This window comes from Mesoplodon bidens (assembly GCF_964165515.1).
Source record: "Mesoplodon bidens genome assembly, chromosome: 9".
NCBI classification, from domain to species: Eukaryota; Metazoa; Chordata; class Mammalia; order Artiodactyla; family Ziphiidae; genus Mesoplodon; species Mesoplodon bidens.
Window position 1 is genome coordinate 60844426 of NC_138166.1, and position 19570 is coordinate 60863995.

Here is a 19570-nt window from a genome sequence, read left to right on the forward strand (position 1 = left end):
CCATGGAAGCCTGCTCATCACTTAACCTTTATCGGTTTCCTCCCTTCCTTGTCTTCTACTCCCACCCCTCGTTGTGTTTCCTGGGACCAGCTCCCACATGAACACCTGGCGCCAAGTCCTTGTCGCATGGCTCTAATTCCAGCTATTCCAGTTGGCATCTGCGTGGCCTTGGGCAAATGACTTAATTAACGTTTCTGAGCTTCTGCTTCCTCGTCCATCCAGTGGGGAAAGCCATGGAGCCCGTCTGGGAAGGTTGGCACAGGTTCAAATACTCATGGAAAGCACTGAGCTCATGCCTTTCCCATGCGAACAACAGTGACAACAGCCTCCTGCAAACCCAACCAGCCAACTCACTTCCCAGAACCCAGAAATGAGCACGGGTCTCTCAGACAGCTGTGGACCCCTGGGGGAGGCCAGGGGTGGCAGGGTATCCAAAGGAAAGGATGGCGGGAGGCGGTGGGTAACCGGCCCTCCAGTCTCAGCTCAGCTAGCTATTAGTGATGACCTTGGGCAGCTGTTTCATCTCCCAGGTTCTTCATCTGTGAAACGGGGAGCATCATCCCTACTTCCGGGCATCGAGGATGTGAGGACTGGGAGTAATGAAGGTAGAGCTTCTGGAAGGGCTGAGCTTGGAACCTGGAAGCCCAGCTGGGTGTGGGCCGGGTCCAAAGGGAAAGACAAGCATGGGGCTCTTGGTGAGGATGGAACCGGAGAAGGGGGCATGGAGAGGAGGCGGGAGTTGGGTATTGTCACTGGGCCTTCCAAGCCTGCCCCCCTTCTCTGTTCATTTCCTCACTGCTGTCCAACATCTTTGCAGAGGGGGCTCGCTTCCCACCCAAGCCAGCCTTCCTTGGCTGAGTCCCAGGCTCATCAGAAGCCCTCTCCCTCCAGGATGGGCTCTCAGCAGGTGGCAGGGGGGGGATGGGTCTCATGGGGTTTCTGTTCACACTGGTGGAGGGGGGAATCAGTGACTCATTGCAGCTAGGACTCCAAGGACAATGATTCCCCCCTCTGACTGCTGACAAGGACTGGCTTCTGTCTCTGAAATGAATGGAGCCCTGATGGTGGAATTTCAGGCAGTGGGTAAAAAACCTTCCTAGTCATCTCCGGTTTGTATACATCAAGGACACTCCAAAGATGGGGGGTCAAATGAATCCCTGAGGAAGTTACAAAAGGGAGGGGAGTAAGGAAGTAAAAAGAGATAAACAGTCATTGTCTCCAGGGTAGAACAAAGAAACCCCCATTAGGCACCTGCTGTGTGCAAGAGCGGGGTGGTGCTCCCTCTCAAGCTTCGCACAGGGAGCAGGTGGCCCTTTAAGGAGCCTGAAATAAACAAGCCTGAAATAAGTCTTACGTAAATGCCAGTTTCTTATGGGGCTTTTTTGTATGTCTTTTTTTTAGCGTATGATATATAATGGGTTCGATTGTTTTTGCAGAATGCAGCCTCTACTTAAACTCTACCTTAATTAAAGCTCGTTGTGGTTTAGAGACATGGCGGCAATTATACCTTAGATGTTAATACATTTGGCAAAGGGCGGGGAGCTGGATGAGGAATAATTGCTCATTACGCTTCCATTGTCCCACTGCTCCAGGCGGGGGGTGGCGGGCTGGGCCCTGGAGGGGGTCGCTGCGGGTAGAGGGAGATGTAGGTCTGGGCTGAACAAAATCCCGCGGACCCTTCTCTTGCCACCAGCTGCCCCCTTGCCTGGCTTTTACCTGGCAAGGGGATGTCAGATGTCGGAGGCACTAGAAATCTGCCAGTCAGATTTTCTCTGCCCAAAACCTGAGGGCCAGAGAGGGGAGAGGGCTGCATCAGGGCATGGAGCGTGAGGAAGGGAGAGCTGGGAGCGGGATGCCAGGCAGCGGGGTGGTGCATACAGAGTGTGTGCGGGGGGGGGCGATCCAGACCCTGTCCCTCCCCAGCATCTCTGCTGGGTGGGTCCTCTGCTGTCCTCCTGGTGCCCAGCCCTGTCCCACTTCCCACTGAGGACCTACCAAGAGCACGAGGATGATGGGGCCCTGGTAGATGTAGTCCACCAGGTCGCCGGGCTCCTTGCCAAACCAGCACCTACAAAGATGGAGTGGCTGTAAGTGGCCTGCTGAACCACAGCCTGGGGACCACTGCAGCCTCGGGGCCAGGGTCCTCTGCTTGACTCTTTCTGAGATCCAATCTCCATGGCTGTTCCTTCCCCCGAAGCCTGGGTGGACAGCTCCAGCCCCACTGACCACCCTGGCTCATACCTAGGCTGCCTTTTGCCCTACATGGAGGGTCTGGTCTCCCCAGGCAGACTGAGGCAAGCCCTAGGTCTCCTCCCCCTTCTCCTTGCTCCCTCGCCCCATCCCAGGATGCTGGGCCCAGGGCTGGAAATGCAGGAGGCTCATGAATGGAGAGCTGGGCTCCCCCTCACTGGCCAGGGCCCAACTGCCTGTACCACCTGTTCCCGCATTGCTTGGAACCCACCTCTCCTTGTGCCAGGCACTCAGACACACAAAGCAGCAGATGTGGAGGCGGGAGCCTTCTCCTAGCCCGATCCCTGGCCTCATTCACCCAGGGAAGGAAGCTTGCTGCTATTTGAGGCTTGGTTATTCTTTGGGGATGCTGGGGGTGAAAAAGCTTCAGGGTCTGGGGGAAGGGCTGGCCCAGGACCCAGTCTGGCTCTGCCAGCAACTCCTACTGGACCTCAGAAAGGGCCCCACAGAGTTCAGGAAATTCTGTGTCTTCTGCAACTTCAGAGGTCATCCAGCGCACATTGCCTCAGGTAGGATTCTCCCCTGCAGCCTCCCAGCACTGTTCTTTTCTTTTCTTTGCTTGAACACCCCTTTTGATGGGAAGCTCACTACCTCTCAAGGCAGCCCTCTCACTCTTGGGCAGCTTTTATCGTTAGGAGCTCTTCCTAATGTTGCGCTCTTAGAACCCATGGCATTCCTGCCCCCTGCCCCCAAATCCCATCTGCTCCCTCCATCTTCAGAGACCTCTTGAGTATTTGTATACAGAGACTGACGTTCCTCTCTCCCCTCTTTTCTCAGCTGGTGGCACCCAACTTCCCCGCCGTTCTCTGGCTGACCTGCAGCCAGAATTGCCATCATCTGGGCCGAGGCTGAGTATTTCAAAGTCTCTGGTGCAGAGAGGGTCCCAGCATGGAACACTGCACCCCAGGAAGAGACTGGGATGCCAGAATAAAACAAGCTTCCACTGGCCTGGCCCGGGCATCTGTGAGGCTCAATGCCACAGTTGGTGGTGCTCTGAGCTGAAAACCTGGAGCCAGACTTGCCGCATCCAACTGCAGGAGGAGGCCTTACCAGAGGCTAAGGGGGTCGTGCATTGGGTGCTTAAAGGAACGATTCCTAACTCAATTCAACAAAGTTGACTTGACACCTATCGCATGAGTACCTCTGGGCGCCAAGGACATTTTCTCAATTTAAGGACAATGGAAAAGTGAACTGTCCTGGCGTGGCTGCAATTCTTGCCCCGTGGCTGACCTGTCCTAACATCCCTCTGAGCCCCATGGTTGGCCTGTCCTTACTTACTTTTCATTCTCATAGTAGAGTTTGCCAATGGCCCAGGCGATGATGATGGGGCAGGGGATGCCTGAAAGAAGGACAGACACAGCTGCAGTGGACAGACAGATGGTCAGGAGCCCCTCTTGTAGAACACAGTGTGGGGGGACCACAAAGGGCTAGGATCTTGTTTGCAATCATCTAACTGCAGGCCATCCATGACCTTGAGGGGCCCTGTCCCTAGACCCCTGCCCCCATCCCTCCCTCACTCTCAGCCATCCCCTCCAAGCAGGTCAGAGAGATGAGGGGAAAGCGTGATTTTCTGAGGTTTTTTGATAGAGAAGTGGAGCTGGTCAGCTCTTCTTTTGAAGCCAGAGACAAAGGTCTTTGGATTGGCCATTCCAGGCAAGAAGAGGAAGGCTATCTGTGGACTGTCCTTTCAGAGGGACTATTTGCTTCTTCCTCTCCAGCACGGAAGGGAGTGGCTGCATCCTCGGGCTGGCCTGGGGGTGGTAGACAGGAATGTGGTCCCGTCCTTGGACCCGAGATGAAGGGAGGTGACCCTGTCAGCTGTACCCTCTCCCCACTAGACCCTGCAGGTTCCCCCAGGACCCTCACACCATCCAATGAAGAGGAAGAGCCGCTTGCGCAGGCGATCGGTGGAGTAGGTCATGACGACGGCCGTGTGCAGGTAGCAGCCCTCCACGAACATCCAGGAGAAGTTAGTCACCACGAAGTAGTTGAAGCTGGTGGTGATGCAGCGGCACCAGACCTGCACGGGGCAGGCAGCAGTCAGTGGCTGCCTGGGGCCAAGGCTCAAGTGCACAGCTCGGGCGCTGATGGAGGGGAGGTCGTTTGAGTTGGGTCATGGACATGGCATTAAACACCCTCGAATCTCATTGTGGGAAGCTTCATCCTTTCTCTCTCACTTTTTCAGAAAGTGCCGGGCTCCCCTGGTACCGGGGGTCTGACTTCTCCCCAGTGTTTTCTAATCTCATTTTTCATAAAAGAAAGAGGGAGTCTGGCTCTGAGCTTTCTGCAGGGAGAGGCTAGAATTGAACAGCACTGTCGTGTTTCACCGTCACTGTTTTTTGAGGGTCACCTTCAATTACCAGCGAGTCAGACTGGTTTCCATTTCGGAACGGACTATGAAATTTCATGTAGAAAAAAATTAGTGAGTCAATTAAAAGAAAATTGTTGTTGAACTAGTATAGGGTCTGTGAAGGTGAGCTGCAGCGGTGGAGGTGATCCTCCCAAATGTCTGGGTTTAGGAGATTATGGTATTAGTGTGATCACTGCCGTCTCTGGAGGGAGACTTCCTTACACCGGGACCTCTGGCAACTGGCCATACCTCTTTGAACCTCATCGTGCTGCAGAGAAAAGAATAATACCATCTTGCAGGTTGGTTCAAGAAGATGGAGGTGGCAAAGGCAGGCGCCAAGAAATGAATGTTGGTGCCATTTGCCTTCTCGGCTGAGGGGAATTTGTCCCTGTCCCTCTAAGCAGGGTTACTACCCCTCCCTCAGGAGACAAGCCTGCCCAGAGCCACCATGGGCCACGGCCAGGTCTGGCCTCAGGCCAGAGCTCTTCTCAGCTGACCCTACCTGGCCATCTTCCCCAGGGGTTCGTCACCAGGGCACCCTCAGAGCTGAGGATGTGGGGATTGGTGGTTAGAGGAGCCCTGTGATGGGGAGCTGACTGTCCCCTTGGACAGCGCAGCACCTCTCTGTCTGGCTCTAACAGCCGGGCTGTCAGATAATCAATCAGCTGAGCTGATCACAGCCTCCGTGACTTTCCTCCATGGTCCCAGCCCTGATCTTGGGCCCCATGTGGCCATCTGACTCCTCTGTTCTGAGAAAGTCCTGCTGACGTGGAATGTGAAAGATCCCCTCCTCCCAATCTTGTTTTTTCTCCAAGTTAACGATGCCTTGTCAGTACAAGCCAACATTGGGCTGCAGGGCACCCCAAACTGACTGAATTCCGTTGGTGCTGAGGCAGGGCTCAACATGGAGCCAAGTGAAGCGTCAAACCAGCCTGGGTGTGTGCTCAGGTCTAGCCATCCAGAGACGATGTATTGAGCAGTCTCTAATGGTGGGCCAAAGAGCTCTGTGCATGGCTCCACTCTGGGCTCTGGTTTTATGACTTGGACACAGTACAAGAGTGGTTGACACAAATCCACCGTGGGCAGCTAACGCGCTGGCCTGCTCAAGTTCCCGGTGGCCCAGATGTAGAGGCATCCTTACAGTGTCATCTAACCTCCCTGAGCCTCAGTTTCCATGTCTGCATAATGGGGGCGAAATCCCTACAGGTCTCTCATTGGAATGAATTGATCTAAAGCTCAATAGACGTTAATTTCAGCCTCCTTTTCTCTAAGGAATCTTTGGGAGGTGCTGAAGTCACAAGATGGGGAGTGGAACAGGATAAACCAAAGTCTGGTGTCAGGTTTGTGCTGCTCCCCAGACCCCGGCCTGGAGCCCCATTCCCCCACCCCTGGCTCTGGAGGGACAATGATTGGGTGCAGGTGAGCTCAGGTTCGGGTCTGCATGCGAGGACTGGGCAAGAGAGATGGGGGCCCCCAGAGCCCAGAGCCCCCCAGCTCCGGCCCCAAACCTCTACCCAGAGACCTCATTGCTCTCATGCACTTCATGGTCGATGAGCTGCAGCAGGAACCACATGACATTTCGCAGGATAAATGTGGTGATGAGGTTCCAGTGAATCACGTTCCGCAGACAGCGGATGCTCCTGTGGGAGGACCAGGTCAGGGGTCAGCCGGGACAGGCTGCACCTGGGCTCAGAGCTCAGTTGGGGCAGGGGTCAGGGGTCAGCTGGCATCATGGGTCAGCTGGGCCTGCGCCCCCTGCCACCCCATCCCTCCTCAGGCAAGGGAGAGACTCAGCCTGGGGTAGAGGCAGGGCTGCACCAGGGGCCAAATTCCCATTCGTGGTGACCACGGTTGGGTCTTCCAGAGCTGGCTCCCTTTTTGCCTCCTGCATGCCTGCCAGCGGTCAGTGCCCAGGCAACCTCCCCAAGTCCCTTTTGTCCGTTGGCTCCAGGGACCCCGGAAAGGAGCTGAGAATGGGAGAGGTGAAGGGGGTGCCGTGGGAGGAGGGCAGGGAAAAAGCAGGGGCGGGGTGGACTCACCGCAGGGCCAGGAAAAGCAGGAAGGCAGCCACGAGGGCTGCCACAGACACGCAGTGGCCCAGGTAGTTGATAATGAGCGCGATGCGGTAGTGCAGGTCATACTTCCTCTGCTGGACAGACAGACAGACACACGGGCAGACAGAGGCTTGGGGCATGTGGAGGGTGGGGCCAGGCACTCTAGCAATGGCCACCCTGTGTGTCCTGACCCTGGGGGCAGAAGAGGCTCCAAGTGTCACCACCACACCTGGCACCCAGAGCTCTCTCCTGTCGGCCCTGTGTGGCTCTTGGTATAAATGGCTGTGGTCAGGTGTCCCCCGTGCAATTGGAGGGCAGATTTGAGCACAATGTATTCTGAGTTATGACAGAGATATGGGTATGTAGATTCTATTTTCTTTTTAATTCTGGAATGGGAGTTACTACATCTGTGTTTCATCTCAGCTCACACCCTAATGGGCTGAGCAAGTATTGATTTATATCTCTGGGACTCAGTTTTGATATCTGTACAATGGAGCCAACCTGTCCTCCTGTCTCAGAAGCAGTGACCTATGGCAGGTCTGGGGGTGCCTTGGGATCAGTCTGCCCTGGGTGCAGCAGTGAGGGGGTACCTTATCCGTGAGATTTTAAGAGCAATATTAAGACCAAATAAAATCAGTCTTGCTTTTTATTATCACCACATGCTGGCGATTCTTAACAGAGGCAATGATAAAATACTCCTTCCTGCCAGGGCAGACTATCCCGCCACCCCACACCCACTTTGGTTTGCCACTGCTCAGAGGGGCTGTGAGATGAACAGGTGAGGGCAGAGGGCAGGAGGGGACCTCTTTCTCTCCTTTATGGCCCATCCCACTTGTCACTCTTGTGGCCCTCATTGCAGACCCCCTTTGGCTCACATCTTGTAGAATCACTTTCTCAGGGCAGACAAATGTTTTTCCTCTGAACTTGGACTTCTCTTGGGGAAAAGTTTCAGCCCCACTGGGGGCAGTAATGGGCAAAAGAGGAGAGGGATGGGGTGGGATATATCATTTGGGGTCAGGAATGAGGAGAAGCTTCAAGAGGAAGGAGGCTGGCACCGCAGATAACACGGAATCCAGAACCAGAGCAAGGGGGGCTGGTGAGGTCGGAGTGGGACCCAGCTTCCCGTGGGGACTGCCCTTCTGGGGGCTACACTTGTTTCCATGTGGAATCATAGAATCAGAATGCCAGATGGGGAAACTGAGGCCCAGAGGAGGAAGGAAGTCACACTGCCTGTTAGATGTTGGGGCACTGGTTACAGGGTCATCCCCTTCTTGTGCCATGTGCCACCTTGCTGGTGTCCTCCACCAGCTGAGCTCGCCTGAAGGTGAGCCTCCACGTCCCCTTCTCTACCCCACCACAATGTCACTGAGCACAGGGCAGGACATAGGGTGGTGGCGAGAGGTGCAAGAAGGGGGTGGGTGGGTGACACAGGACTGGTTTTGCCACCCTTGGCATCCTCTGTGCTCAATCTGAGTCCTACTACCTGTACAGGACCAGGGGTGAGGCAGGTGGGAGCCACTCACCTTATCATCCAAAATGGGCTCACACTGTGAGTAGTTGATCCGTGAGGCCCAGGTCCCATTCTCTAAGCACTCTCGGTAGGCATTCCCTACAAAAGATGCACCAAGAGGCAGGTCACTCCCCTCCTCAAGAACACTCCCTGGCTCCCTGATGCCCACAGGATAAGGTCCCTATGTCTCAGCCTCTCTAGGCCGGGAAACTCGTCTGAACGTTCACGTGAAACTCATTCATGTGAAAAGTGCACAAAAGCCTTACCACTCATGGTAGCTAAAAGGCATGATAAAACCCATTTTTGATACAATTTTTGACTAGCATTTGTATACTCTCTTTAATTTTGTTTGAAACTGAACCCCACTGTGAGCCCTGGGATGTGGCTGAAGATTCACTGCTTTCAGCATGCCGAAGTTTCCATCCTAATCGCAATCAATTTATGCTCACGAGATCCATACTTTTCCCACCAGTATCAGTACTTCCACTTTCACCATAGTCACTATTTATACAGCAGGTGTTTGCCCTGTACGAGGTCCTCTTCTAACTGCTTTGTTTACACTCGTCCATTCAATCTTCAGGCAACCCCATGGAGTAGGTACTGAGATTAACCCATTTTACAGACGAGAAAACTGAGGCACAGGGAGATCAAGTAGCTTGCCAAGGGTACAAAGATGAGAAGATTCAAACCCAGAAGGTCTGGCTTCAGGGTTTATGTTCTTAACCCCTAGGCTACTGAGTAGCAGCGGTACAGGAATGACAGCAATATGGGGAAACAGGACTGTGCTGCTGACCTTGAGCTACGGCTGCCTGGGAGACCACCATGTGATCTCTAAATGTTTGAGAACCTGGCTCTGTGTTAAAGTTGGAATGTGATGTGGGAAAAGACATTTCAGGGCATCAGTGTCTGATGTACTGAAGTGAGGGTTTTATTGAAGGGAGATGTATGAAGTTCAAGGAATGCGCATATTTTCTTTAAATTCTAGTTTGACTGTCAAGATCTAGCTCCTAAGCCATGCTCTCCAGGTAGCCCACCGTCACTTCCAGCCAGAGGAATGCCTCACACCTGATAACTCCAAAGCCCTCTGCTAGCCTCTGCTCTGCATTTCGCTGTCTTATGTACCCTACCTCCCCCGCTTACTTACAAATTCTAAACGATCTATTGTTTGGGGATAATTTGTACCAGCGTTCTGCTCTCTGGCTAATGGGCAGTTGTTTGTGGATTTTTCTTTGGGGCTTAAGTTAGAGTCACAATATAAAGTTAATTTTTAAAAAATAGCTCACAGAGCACAGAGTCACAGAGCTGAAGGGGAAACCTTAGATTGTTTTTGGAAGCAATGAGTTCTGAAATAATTAAGTTACTTTAAAAATCTACTTCCGCTGAGCTAACAGTGAGTTAAAAGCAATGGACTTATGAAGGAGCACTTGCTGAAGAGGAGAAACAATGGGGGAGATTCTATTAGCCTAATTGTTTTTTTAATTTGGTGCTCTGAGCTTATACATTTTTCAAATTCGGGATTTTTACTGGCCTTTTCCTGCCTCCTGGGCCTGTCACCTGTCAACGAGGCCTGCCTCTGGCAGGTCCCTGGCCCAAGTGTGAGTCAGTCAGGCCAATGCTGGTCTGACACCAACTCTGACCCCAATATGAGGACACTAGCTCCTAGCCCCTGACCATGGCACCCAATTCCCCACTTGGGTTTTCTCCCTCTACAGGATTGTTTTACTACAGGTTGTATGTTAAGAGAAAGAAAGAAAGGTTGTATGTTAAGAGAATTTGATGCATAGGGTCAGTGATGTTACTGAACTAAAGGACAGAGTATGGGGTGAAACCAACGGGACCAATGTAAAGGCATTTTGGGAGGGTGGGTGATTTTGTAAAATGAACAGTCCCTCCCTAATGGGGATTTAGAGTCCTTCTCAACAGGCCTGTGTGAGGTGAGACAGACCCTGATCCTGGCTATGGTTCAAAGGGCAGAAAAATTTATCTTCTGTGAATGTGTTCCTAGATGTTATCTAGCTTTCCTGAAGTCAGTGCTAAGCTCCTTCCTCCAGGAAGCCCTCTTTGATTGCTTGCATCTCAAGAGTCTCTTTCTCCTGAGCCTCCCAACGCCCCCAACCCTCTCAGTCCTGACAGCCTGAGCCCCACATTCCAGCCCTTGCTCATGATCTGGCCTCAGTTGTTCAGGTGGGTGAGTCTGGTGTCTCAGATCAGTGTGGGGCTCCCTGAGGACAAGACCTCAGAATACTCATCTCCCAAGCATGATATCTTGTGGTGGTACTGACCATGGGGTGGGCTTGCGGAAAGGAGGGGGTCAGGATAGAGATGCTGCAGATCTGAGACCTTTCTGGTCCCTCACATCAATGCCCCTGGGGTACCAAGCTCCGTGGATTCCGTCTCCTCTTTCTTTTTCCGGAGTCCATGCCTCTCCTGCCCACCCTTCCACCCACTCTCTAGTCACCTTGCACTGGCACAACACCCTCCTATCTTGCCTCCTGGCTTCATCTCTTGCCCCCCTCGAATCTCTATCCTTTACCCCCACTGCCAGAGTGATCATGCTGATTTCTGAATAAAAGTCATCAGCAGCTTTTTATTGCTCTTGGGAATAAAGTCCAACTTTCTTGGTGTGCTATTCAAGGCCCTTGACACCCGGGCCCCAGCCGAACTTTCCTGACTCATCTCTACCACTCCACATGGCAGCTGACATTTACACCAGCAGGCCTGGCACACACCGAGCTCCATACTGAGCCACCCCTTGAGACACCCTCCGCACTCTCACCCTTTACGCATGCACATATTCCTACAAACTCCTACTTACCTTTTAACCCCCAGCTCTAATGCCACCTCCTCCTGGAGGCTTCCCCAACACCCAAGGTATTACGTAATCTCTTCTTTTTCCCTCTAAACACCTCCTCTATGTCTTCCCATCTCTTGAAACATAGGTCTTCACACTCTATTGCCCTTGAACTACAGCCACATATTCATTTCATGTCACAGTCCAGTACACACACACACACACCGCTCACATGACTGAATCCAGTTTCACAAAGTGAAATTTATCTTGACCACCGCTATAATATTTTTCTATTACTTTCTAATGAATTGTATTTATTCTATATACAAATACTAGTCACAACCCACTAAATTTACTTCACAATCCACTATTGTACAACACAGTTTGAAAAAGAAAAATCTTTTAGAGCATTTGCCATAATTCACTATGAGTCTCATCTCTTTAGAACTGATCCTTCTTTTCTTTGCTACTGAACTTGAGCTCCCTGGGGACAGACAAGTAGGAAGAACCCATATTGAAGTCAACAGTTCCCTCCTCAGGAGTGAGCCATTGAGTATACGTGGGCTGTATCAAATTGACTCAGGTCTGTTGAAACCCTGGAAAGCAGGGTCTCAGATGTGGGATGTAGTGGTGGGAGGGTGCTTCCCTCTGGGGGCCCAGCCATGCCTGGGGATGAGGCTCTGGCTATAGACACTGGGTACCAGGGGACTGGAAGAGAGATGCTCCCAGCACTTCGGGGGAGCTGGCTAATGAGGACCCTGAGGCCTCAGACACAGCCTTGGATAGGAGAAAGTAAGACAGGAAGAGTCTCCCCTGGGAACCACAGGAAGATGGGCACGGAGAGTCTGAGGGCAGATGGTCAGGCCAGAACTGTGGGGATGGATGTAGTGAGGTGGGTGCCTGTTACCACAGCAATGCAGGTGCCTCTGCTGAAGATCGACGCCAATGGTGTGCAGTGTAGTCTGCCAGGGGCGTTAGGGTCTGGATGACACAGGCAAGGTCTTCTCTTCCAGAGCTCTGTGGTCTGGGAAGCCTGGACTCGATCCCCTGCGGCGTGCCCTGGCCTGTTGAAAGCCCTCATTACAATGTGCTCCGTCCCTTTCAGATGCTGACACTTTGACAAGAGCTTCTGATTTGGGCAGTCACCTGAGAGGTCCAGGAGCCTGGCTGGGAGAAGATGGAAGCCTAAATTCTAGCTGTAATTTTGTCTCTGGCTGATTAAGTGACCTTGGCTAAGGCCCGTCCCTCTCAGCCTCTTTCCCCACTCAGAAAAAGTAATGTAAACTGCTTCTCAGTGATGCCATTGGCATCTCAGGTGGGTCAAGTATTTGTTGTGTGGGACTTTTCAATCTGCTGACTGCCAGTCGTACCCTCAAGCCATTGTGACAACCCCAGACAACCATACATCACTTTTAAGTGCTCCCGAGGTTGGCACTTCTATCTCTGATAGTCGAACTGGCAATATATGGGAGATGGGGACCATGAGGGACCATTTTTTGGTGGTGGTTATGAGGGAGAGAGTGCCAGAGACAGGCTGGGCATGGGGATGAGTGGGAATGTGGTGGAGGAGAAGCAATGTCGTCACTGGCTGTCGGGAAAGAAGATGACAAGAAGTGAGGGTGGGAGGGTGCTGACAGGGTGAGGGGAAGGGCCAGAAGCAATATTTACCAAAGGGATGAGGTCATGTGCAGGACTGAAATTTTCAGCACCACGGACAGCAAAATGCTACCACTGCCCACTTCCCACCATGAACGCAGGTGGGGAACCTTGGAGAGTGCCTAAGACTTAGCCCTCCCCGCTCTGCCCATTCAGCTCATAGCCCTGGGCCCAGGCCAAGATAATCCATGACCCTCTTCAATGCCCAGCTTCAGTCCTAGTACCTCCAGGTGCTTCCACGACTGCTCCAGCCCCTGGAGGGTCAGCTGCTCACTTCTCTTAGCTCATGCTGGGTCGGTATTGTTCTCTCATTGACTTCTGTAAAGGGGTCATGCCTTCCCAGCTAGCTAAGGAGTAGGGGTGGCAAGGCCTAGGTCACCTCTGGCCCTTTCTTAAGGGCTACACAGAGCTGCGCACACAGGGGCTCAGGATGGACCGAGGTGGTGCTTTTGTCTAGGTTACCGGGGAACTCCAAATGAGAATGAGAGGTTCAGGGTGGGCCAAGAGGATAGTTTGTCACCTTGGATGCCCAGGCTCTGCCAAGCTGCATGGCAAATGCAAAAGTATCCCACGTGCAGGAGCATCTTGAGTCTCACACTCATGCCACGGGCAGGCTGAGCCCCGTTGTCAGAACTGTTGACACGTAAGTCCAACCCTTGTTGGGTAGGGGTGTCCATCTGAAATAGCAAACCTGTGGTCAGCATCCTCCAGATTCCAGGCAAGAAAGTAAATTGGGAACTGAGTCAGCAGGCATCTCCTTGGGAATTTAAGAGGGCGAGGAAACTTCTCCTTCATTTGGTCTAAAGAGGCCCGAAGAGGGAGACATGTCCACGGTCACCAGCAATGAAGAGGCAGAAATAGATCTCTCTACCCTAGGACACACTTTCTTATGGGAGATCCTGGAGTCAGTGTTTCTGGAAGGGAGAGGCTCTCCCTGCTACCCTGTGTTCCAGAAGATGTAGTCAGTTGTGCCACCTCTGCAGTGTCCTAGCCACTTAGTGTCTGGACCCCCAGAGCAGAAAATGCCTAAAGGGCCAGATATGCCACCCTCAGTCCCCTTACTGCTTTTCCCTGCAGTTGAACTACTGCAGACTTAGCTATCTCCTTCCTGTCTGGCTTGGGACCTACACCTTAGGTCACTTTTCTTTTGCGGGAAAAATCTCTACTGCCTGGACTAGGCAGTGATACTGTGGGCATGACTAATTGCTTTTCACCTCCAGTTAAGAGACCATTTGGGGAAACACGGTACAGTCATGGTGCCAATAGCACAGTCTCCCTGAGCTTCCCAAACAATGTGTGTCTCCCTGAGTTAAGTCTGAACATTTCCCATCTTGATCTAATCACCGCACGTTGGTGGGGCAGAGGTGGGGGCAGCTGGTGATGCTCACCCAGGCTCAGGACCAAGCTGCTGGGTTGAGAGATCGAGAATCTGCTATCACCAGCCCAGTCTTCAGGTTGGGAAGGGCCTCCTTGGGGCCATCTGCTCGTGACATCTGGGATGAGAGAAGGGAACTTCTTTCCCCTCTCTTCAGTATTGTGTGGACACTGCTCTCCAGACCCCCCCTTTTTTTTTTTAATTTTTATTTATTTATTTATTTATTGGCTACGTTGGGTCGTTGTTCCGCGTGGGCTTTCTCTAGTTGCGGCGAGCAGGAGCCACTCTTCATTTCTGTGTGCGGGCTTCTCATTGCGGTGGCTTCTCTTGTTGTGGAGCACGGGCTCTAGGTGTGTGGGCTTTAGTAGTTGTGGCACGTGGACTCAGTAGTTGTGGCTCACAAGCTCTAGAGCACAGGCTTAGTAGTTGTGGCACACGGGCTTAGTTGCTCTGCGGCATGTGGGATCTTCCCGGACCAGGGCTCAAACCTGTGTCCCCTGCATTGGCAGCTGGATTCTTAACCACTGCGCCACCAGGGAAGTCCTCCAGACCCCTTGTCCATTCTGGACCTCCCCAAACGCTCAGCTCTCTATTTCTGAAGGGCTTTTCACCCATGATGCCCCTCCATCCTTGAGTAGGTATGGCAGGGGTAAATGTCCACACTTACAGCAGACAGTGGGGAAACTGAGTCAGGGAGGCACAAAGCAGATTCATGGAGACCTCAGTGGGCCCTTGAAAAAGGGAAGAGGTGTGAGTGGAATCCAGCTCACTGTGTGAGATCACTGGCCTCCCCAGGGAAGGGGCAAGTGGGAGGAGGTGCCTACCCCTGCTCCAGCCCCTATTGTGCAGGGCTCCCTCCTTCCAGGCATCCCTAGCAGCTCGTCACCATGACGCCCGCCAGCAGAGGGAGGCGGAGAGAAGGAAGCCCGCGGCAGCCGCGGAGTGGAGGATGTCAGGGGAAGGGGCCACAACTCACCCAGCACACCGCCCACCCTGTACAGAGAAACGGAGGCCCAAAGAGGAGAAAAGCCTGCCCAAAGGTGAGACAAGCAGGATTAGAACTGGCTCCCAACCATCGTTTCTGTGAAGTGATGGGGGTGGGCGAGTGGGGCGGGCGGTGAAGACATCTCTGGCTGGCAGAGTCTTAAGTCTGGGGACTTAGGGGGCCAAGGGGCTGCTTCTCTCCAGAGGCCTTTGGGGATCAGACCCTCTTAGTGTAGACAGACCGCCCCCTCCCAAGACACCATCCAGAGACCACTCAGTTTGGTGCCTCTCAGGGACAACAGAAGGCCACACCACCTCAGAAGGACAGCCATCCTCGGTGGGAGTGGGGCCCTCAAGGACCTGATCCCGGAGACACTTCTCCTTCCAGACCCTAGGCCTCGCTCTCCTCCCCTTGCTGCCAAGAGCCTAGCAGGGCACGGGGAGCCCCAGGCAGCATCGTCTCCTAGTCATGACGGGGCCCCATGAGGTTAGTATGTTTTCTGTGTCCTTCACACAGATAAGGAAATTGAGACTTAGATGGGGTGGAGCTGCCCGGCACTCAGTGAATCGCGGCACAGCCAGGCCTTCGGTGAGCTCTCCTGAAGCTGGGTCTGGGTTCTTCCTGCTATTCCTTGCCTCCAGCCCCATCCCTGCAGGAGCTGTGAAAGGAAATTCTGGCCAGACTCTGGAGCACCTGGTTTGAGGTGGGTGAACTGCATTTGGGGTCCTTTGGGGTGGGTCCTGAGAGTCCCTGGGGGTGGTGATTTGCCCTGGGGGTTCCAGACCCTGCTGGGGTTGCCAGGCTGTGGGGGGAGTGGGCAGGGAAGGATACTGCAGCCTCTGACTCAATAGCAGGAGGGAGGGGAGGGGAAGGACACAGTCAAAGTTCCCAGCCAATCTGGATTCAGATTTAGATGGTACATCCTGAACATCAAGCAGCATCCTTCCAGAGTACTCCAGTGCTGCCTCATGATGCTGTCTGTGGACAAGCAGCTCGGGCTCTAATGCTAGCAGAACTGAGGCCCATGGCCTGGCATTCAAGGCCTCCATGATCCAGCCCTATTCCCTCTCCACCTCTGTTCCCACCCTCCCTTCCACCTGACACATCACTGGCCCAATTTTTCAAGGCCCTGCTCCCCAGCACTTCCTCCATGAAGTCTTCCCAACTTGCTTCTCCCTCTTTTTTTTGGAATCAACCTCCTCCCATGTACTCCTATAGCCTTGGCTGTGCTATTTCACCTAAGAACAAATAGCAAAAAGTTCTCTTTAAGAATCTCTCTCTAACACAGGAGCCCCTGGAAGGCTGGGTCAGGTCTTATGCCTCTTTGAAGAGCTTGTTTCTAGTGGAGAAAAGGCAACATACCCACAAAGCCAATAAAAGGTGAACCTGGACAGGGAATGGGATAATTAAGTGGAGGATTCCTGGGGAAGGGGCGAGGGAAAGTAGCGGGTGGCTGCATCTTTGGTCTTCCCTAAGATGAAGGGTCCTTAAGCAGAGGGACAGCTGAGACTCCACTGTTACACTTCTCAGTTGTCTGCGCCCCATGCATGCAGAGGTGGAAAAATGCTAGAGCGTGGGCTGAGAGCTCCCAGAGCCTGCTGAGGCTATTCAGGGCCCTGGCTTTCTGTGGGACCCTGGGCAAGTGTCTTTCCCTCTCTGGTCCAGTCATATCCCAGCCTTAAGCAGCAGGGGCGGGGAGGGCTGAACTCAGCACAGAAGGCCTCACAGCTGGGAAGTTCTCAGGTGTCTGCATGGCCAGAGGCGCATCGTTTCTGCTCTCTCTTTCCTCCTCCTTCCCTCAGCCAGACCCTCAGTGATGGTCATGCCTGTCCCACTTTCCCTCCCTCCCAGCAGGGGACAGTTCTCACACACACAGGGTAACTGCTGACCCTTGGGCTTCAGGGGTCAGGGTGTGGTTGGGTCTCACTGGGGACTGGGAATGCACACCTGAGTTCCTGGAGTCACAGCTTCTAATTCCTCAACCCAGGGGCCCATCTACCTGGGACCCTCCCTGAGGCTCCACCCCAGGACCAGGCCTGTCCTCAACAAATGTAATGTCCCCACTGCTTCAAGACCTTCAAGAACCATTCCTACCCCCTCCAGGAAGCCTTCCAGGAATGCTCTAGTGCCCACCAAACCCCTCTTTCCAATCCCTGATGGCTGATTTGTGTGAGCTTGGTCTTTAAGCAGCCTGGGGCTCTGTGAGGACAGGGCTCAGCCTTTCTCGTCACCCCTGGCTCCTGAGCACAAGCAGGTAGACCCAGTGGGAAGACCCCTGTGGCTGGAGACCACCTAGTTTATGTGTTTCCATTTTAACACAACTAGGGCTTCAGAATGTCTCTAGACTGGGGTTCTGGGAAGTGGAGACCCCCCAGTCCTCCCCATAGGGTTGGGTTAGGTGAGGCCTCTCTTCCCCTGTCCTGGCAGATGTCTCAGTACTGATGGGCCTGCCATTCTCAGCAGGACATGGTGCAAGCCTGAGGTCAAGGAGCCGAGGCTGAGCCGGGCTGGGCTTAGTGATTCCGCAGGAGGAAAACGACCCTGTCCACGAGGCTGCGGGACCCTCCTTTGCAGCCACGAGGACCACAGGGACAGGCAAGGGAAGGTGCCTGAGTAGGGCAGATAGAATGAGGGATGGGAGGAGGGAGAGATAGAGGATTGGGGGAGAAGGGAGGGAGGGAGGGGGGATGGAGAGAGGGGTAGGGGGAGGGGGAGAGAGAGAGGGAGGAAGGGAGCTGGAGAGGGAAGATGAAGGGAGGGAGGGAGGGAGAGAGGAAAAGAGAATCACATAGATAGAAAACAAGATAGAGACGGAGAAATACACAGAGACATACACACACAAAGAGACAGAGAGAAAATACACCCAGAGACAGAGATAGAACCACACATAGAAATAGAGATAGAGCCATGGAGACAAAGAGAGCAACACAGAGCGAGACACGCACACAGAGATGGGCACAGGGGTGGAACACAGGTGAGAGGTGGGAGGAAAATGGAATGCAGTGCCCACCTCCGGCCAGACCACTGCTGGGTTAATCCACTTCCCTTCTCCCTACCGACAGGGAGACTGAGGCCCAGGAAGGGAGTGGGACTTGCCCCAGGTTCTACTGTGTTTGGACATTATGATAGTTTTGGGTGGCCCAGAATTTGAACCTGATTCCCATATGGGCTTCGGGGAAACCTGGGAGAGGCAGAGAACACCTCCTGTCATAGGGCTGAAATGCCAGGCCCTCACCTTCTAGGCTCCCTTGTAGCCAGAGCTGCAGTGTGGGACCCAAAGCGCCACACTCCCCCCACCTCAACAGATGCACTGGCTCCGAGGAAATCAGTGAGCTGGGGGCCCACAAAATGGAGATGGGCAGAGTTTCCTGGGGACCACTGCAGGAAGCTTAAGAACCCAAGGCAGTGATGACAGCAGAGCCATGGCCCATCTGGTGGCCAGGGCTCGTGGCGTTGTCAGGGCCCACCCAGGGAGAGTAGGGGTTCCCTCACTGGGCCAGCTCTGCCCTGAGTTCTTGGCTGGGGACCCCACTTCTGGTTCTGGTTCTCCGTTCCATCCAGTAATTTTGTAAGCTCCCCGATAGCCTTTCAACAAATTCCTTCTCTGTTTAACCCATCAGGTTTGCTTTCTCAGAGGCAGCAGAGCCTTAGTTAGAATCCTTGTTCTAAGCTGTGTGACTTTGGGAAAGTCACTTAACTTCTCTGTGCCTCAGTTTCCCCATGTGTAATATGAGGATAATACTATGTCTCTGTTATTGGGTGTGTGTAAAGATTAATGAGTTAACACAGGTCAAATGACAGTACAGACACACAGAACCTGCACCAGGTGGGGGAAAACACTGGAGGGGACTCGGACACGTGGACACTTAACTGGGTTCTGCCATGGACGAGCACGTGTGGCCTTGAACAAGTCCTTTCCCTTCTCTTGGCCATTGCCGCATCTGGAAACAGTCTCTGGGTAAGAATAACAAGGCTCTGACCAAGTCTCCCACACTTGCTACCTGTAGCTGTTAGCTAACCACACAAGAACTCCTGAATACCTTGTCTCCAGACCAAAGCACTAGCCTGGGCTTCCTCATCCAGCCAATTGCGTTCTCCATATCTTCACTCAGATGTCCCTCCAGCTCCTCAGACCACATATCCTCTACTGTGCTCAGCATTTTCCTAGTGTGGTCCCTGAATCCTCCCTCTTCCCTGTCTCATGCCAGTCTTGTCAGTTACAAATGCATCCATGCCCTCTTCTGCTCTCGCAGCCTCCACTTGACCTGGGTCAGTTACAGCAGCCTCCTAACCCCTCCTTTTGCCACCAGAGACTCTGTGCCCCAAAGCCGAGCTCCTCTGCTCACAAGCTCCCCTAGGCTCCCTCCTGCACCAAAGGTGAAGCCCTCTGCAAAACCGTGCGTCATCTGACCAGCATCCATCCATATGGTCTCATCTGCTTCTTCCTCCTCCTACCTGTGCTCCATAGAACACTGGCCAGTCCCGAGGCACAAAGCACGGTCCCCATCTCTTCCCCTAGACTTACTATACTTTCACCTACTAAAATCCCACCTGTCCTCAGAAGTCCAGCTCAGAGGCTAAACCCTCCCTGATCCTCCA

At 53.3% G+C, this 19570-nt stretch overlaps 1 protein-coding gene across 5 annotated transcripts in view; it reads right to left on the bottom strand.

The window, feature by feature from the left end:
* CRHR2 (corticotropin releasing hormone receptor 2) overlaps positions 1–19570 on the bottom strand; it is a gene marked incomplete at both ends in the record, with an annotated part of 44958 nt that overhangs the window by 5087 nt on the left and 20301 nt on the right. For 3 of the 5 annotated variants that reach the window (XM_081244228.1, XM_081244227.1, XM_081244229.1), the window contains 6 exons: positions 1996–2068; positions 3529–3589; positions 4117–4270; positions 6123–6240; positions 6640–6749; positions 8178–8263. In XM_081244228.1, coding sequence (XP_081100354.1) covers positions 1996–2068; positions 3529–3589; positions 4117–4270; positions 6123–6240; positions 6640–6749; positions 8178–8263 — 602 coding nt within the window. The remainder of the gene's footprint in view (positions 1–1995; positions 2069–3528; positions 3590–4116; positions 4271–6122; positions 6241–6639; positions 6750–8177; positions 8264–19570) is intronic. The other 2 variants (XM_081244231.1, XM_081244230.1) reach the window with 2 other exon arrangements.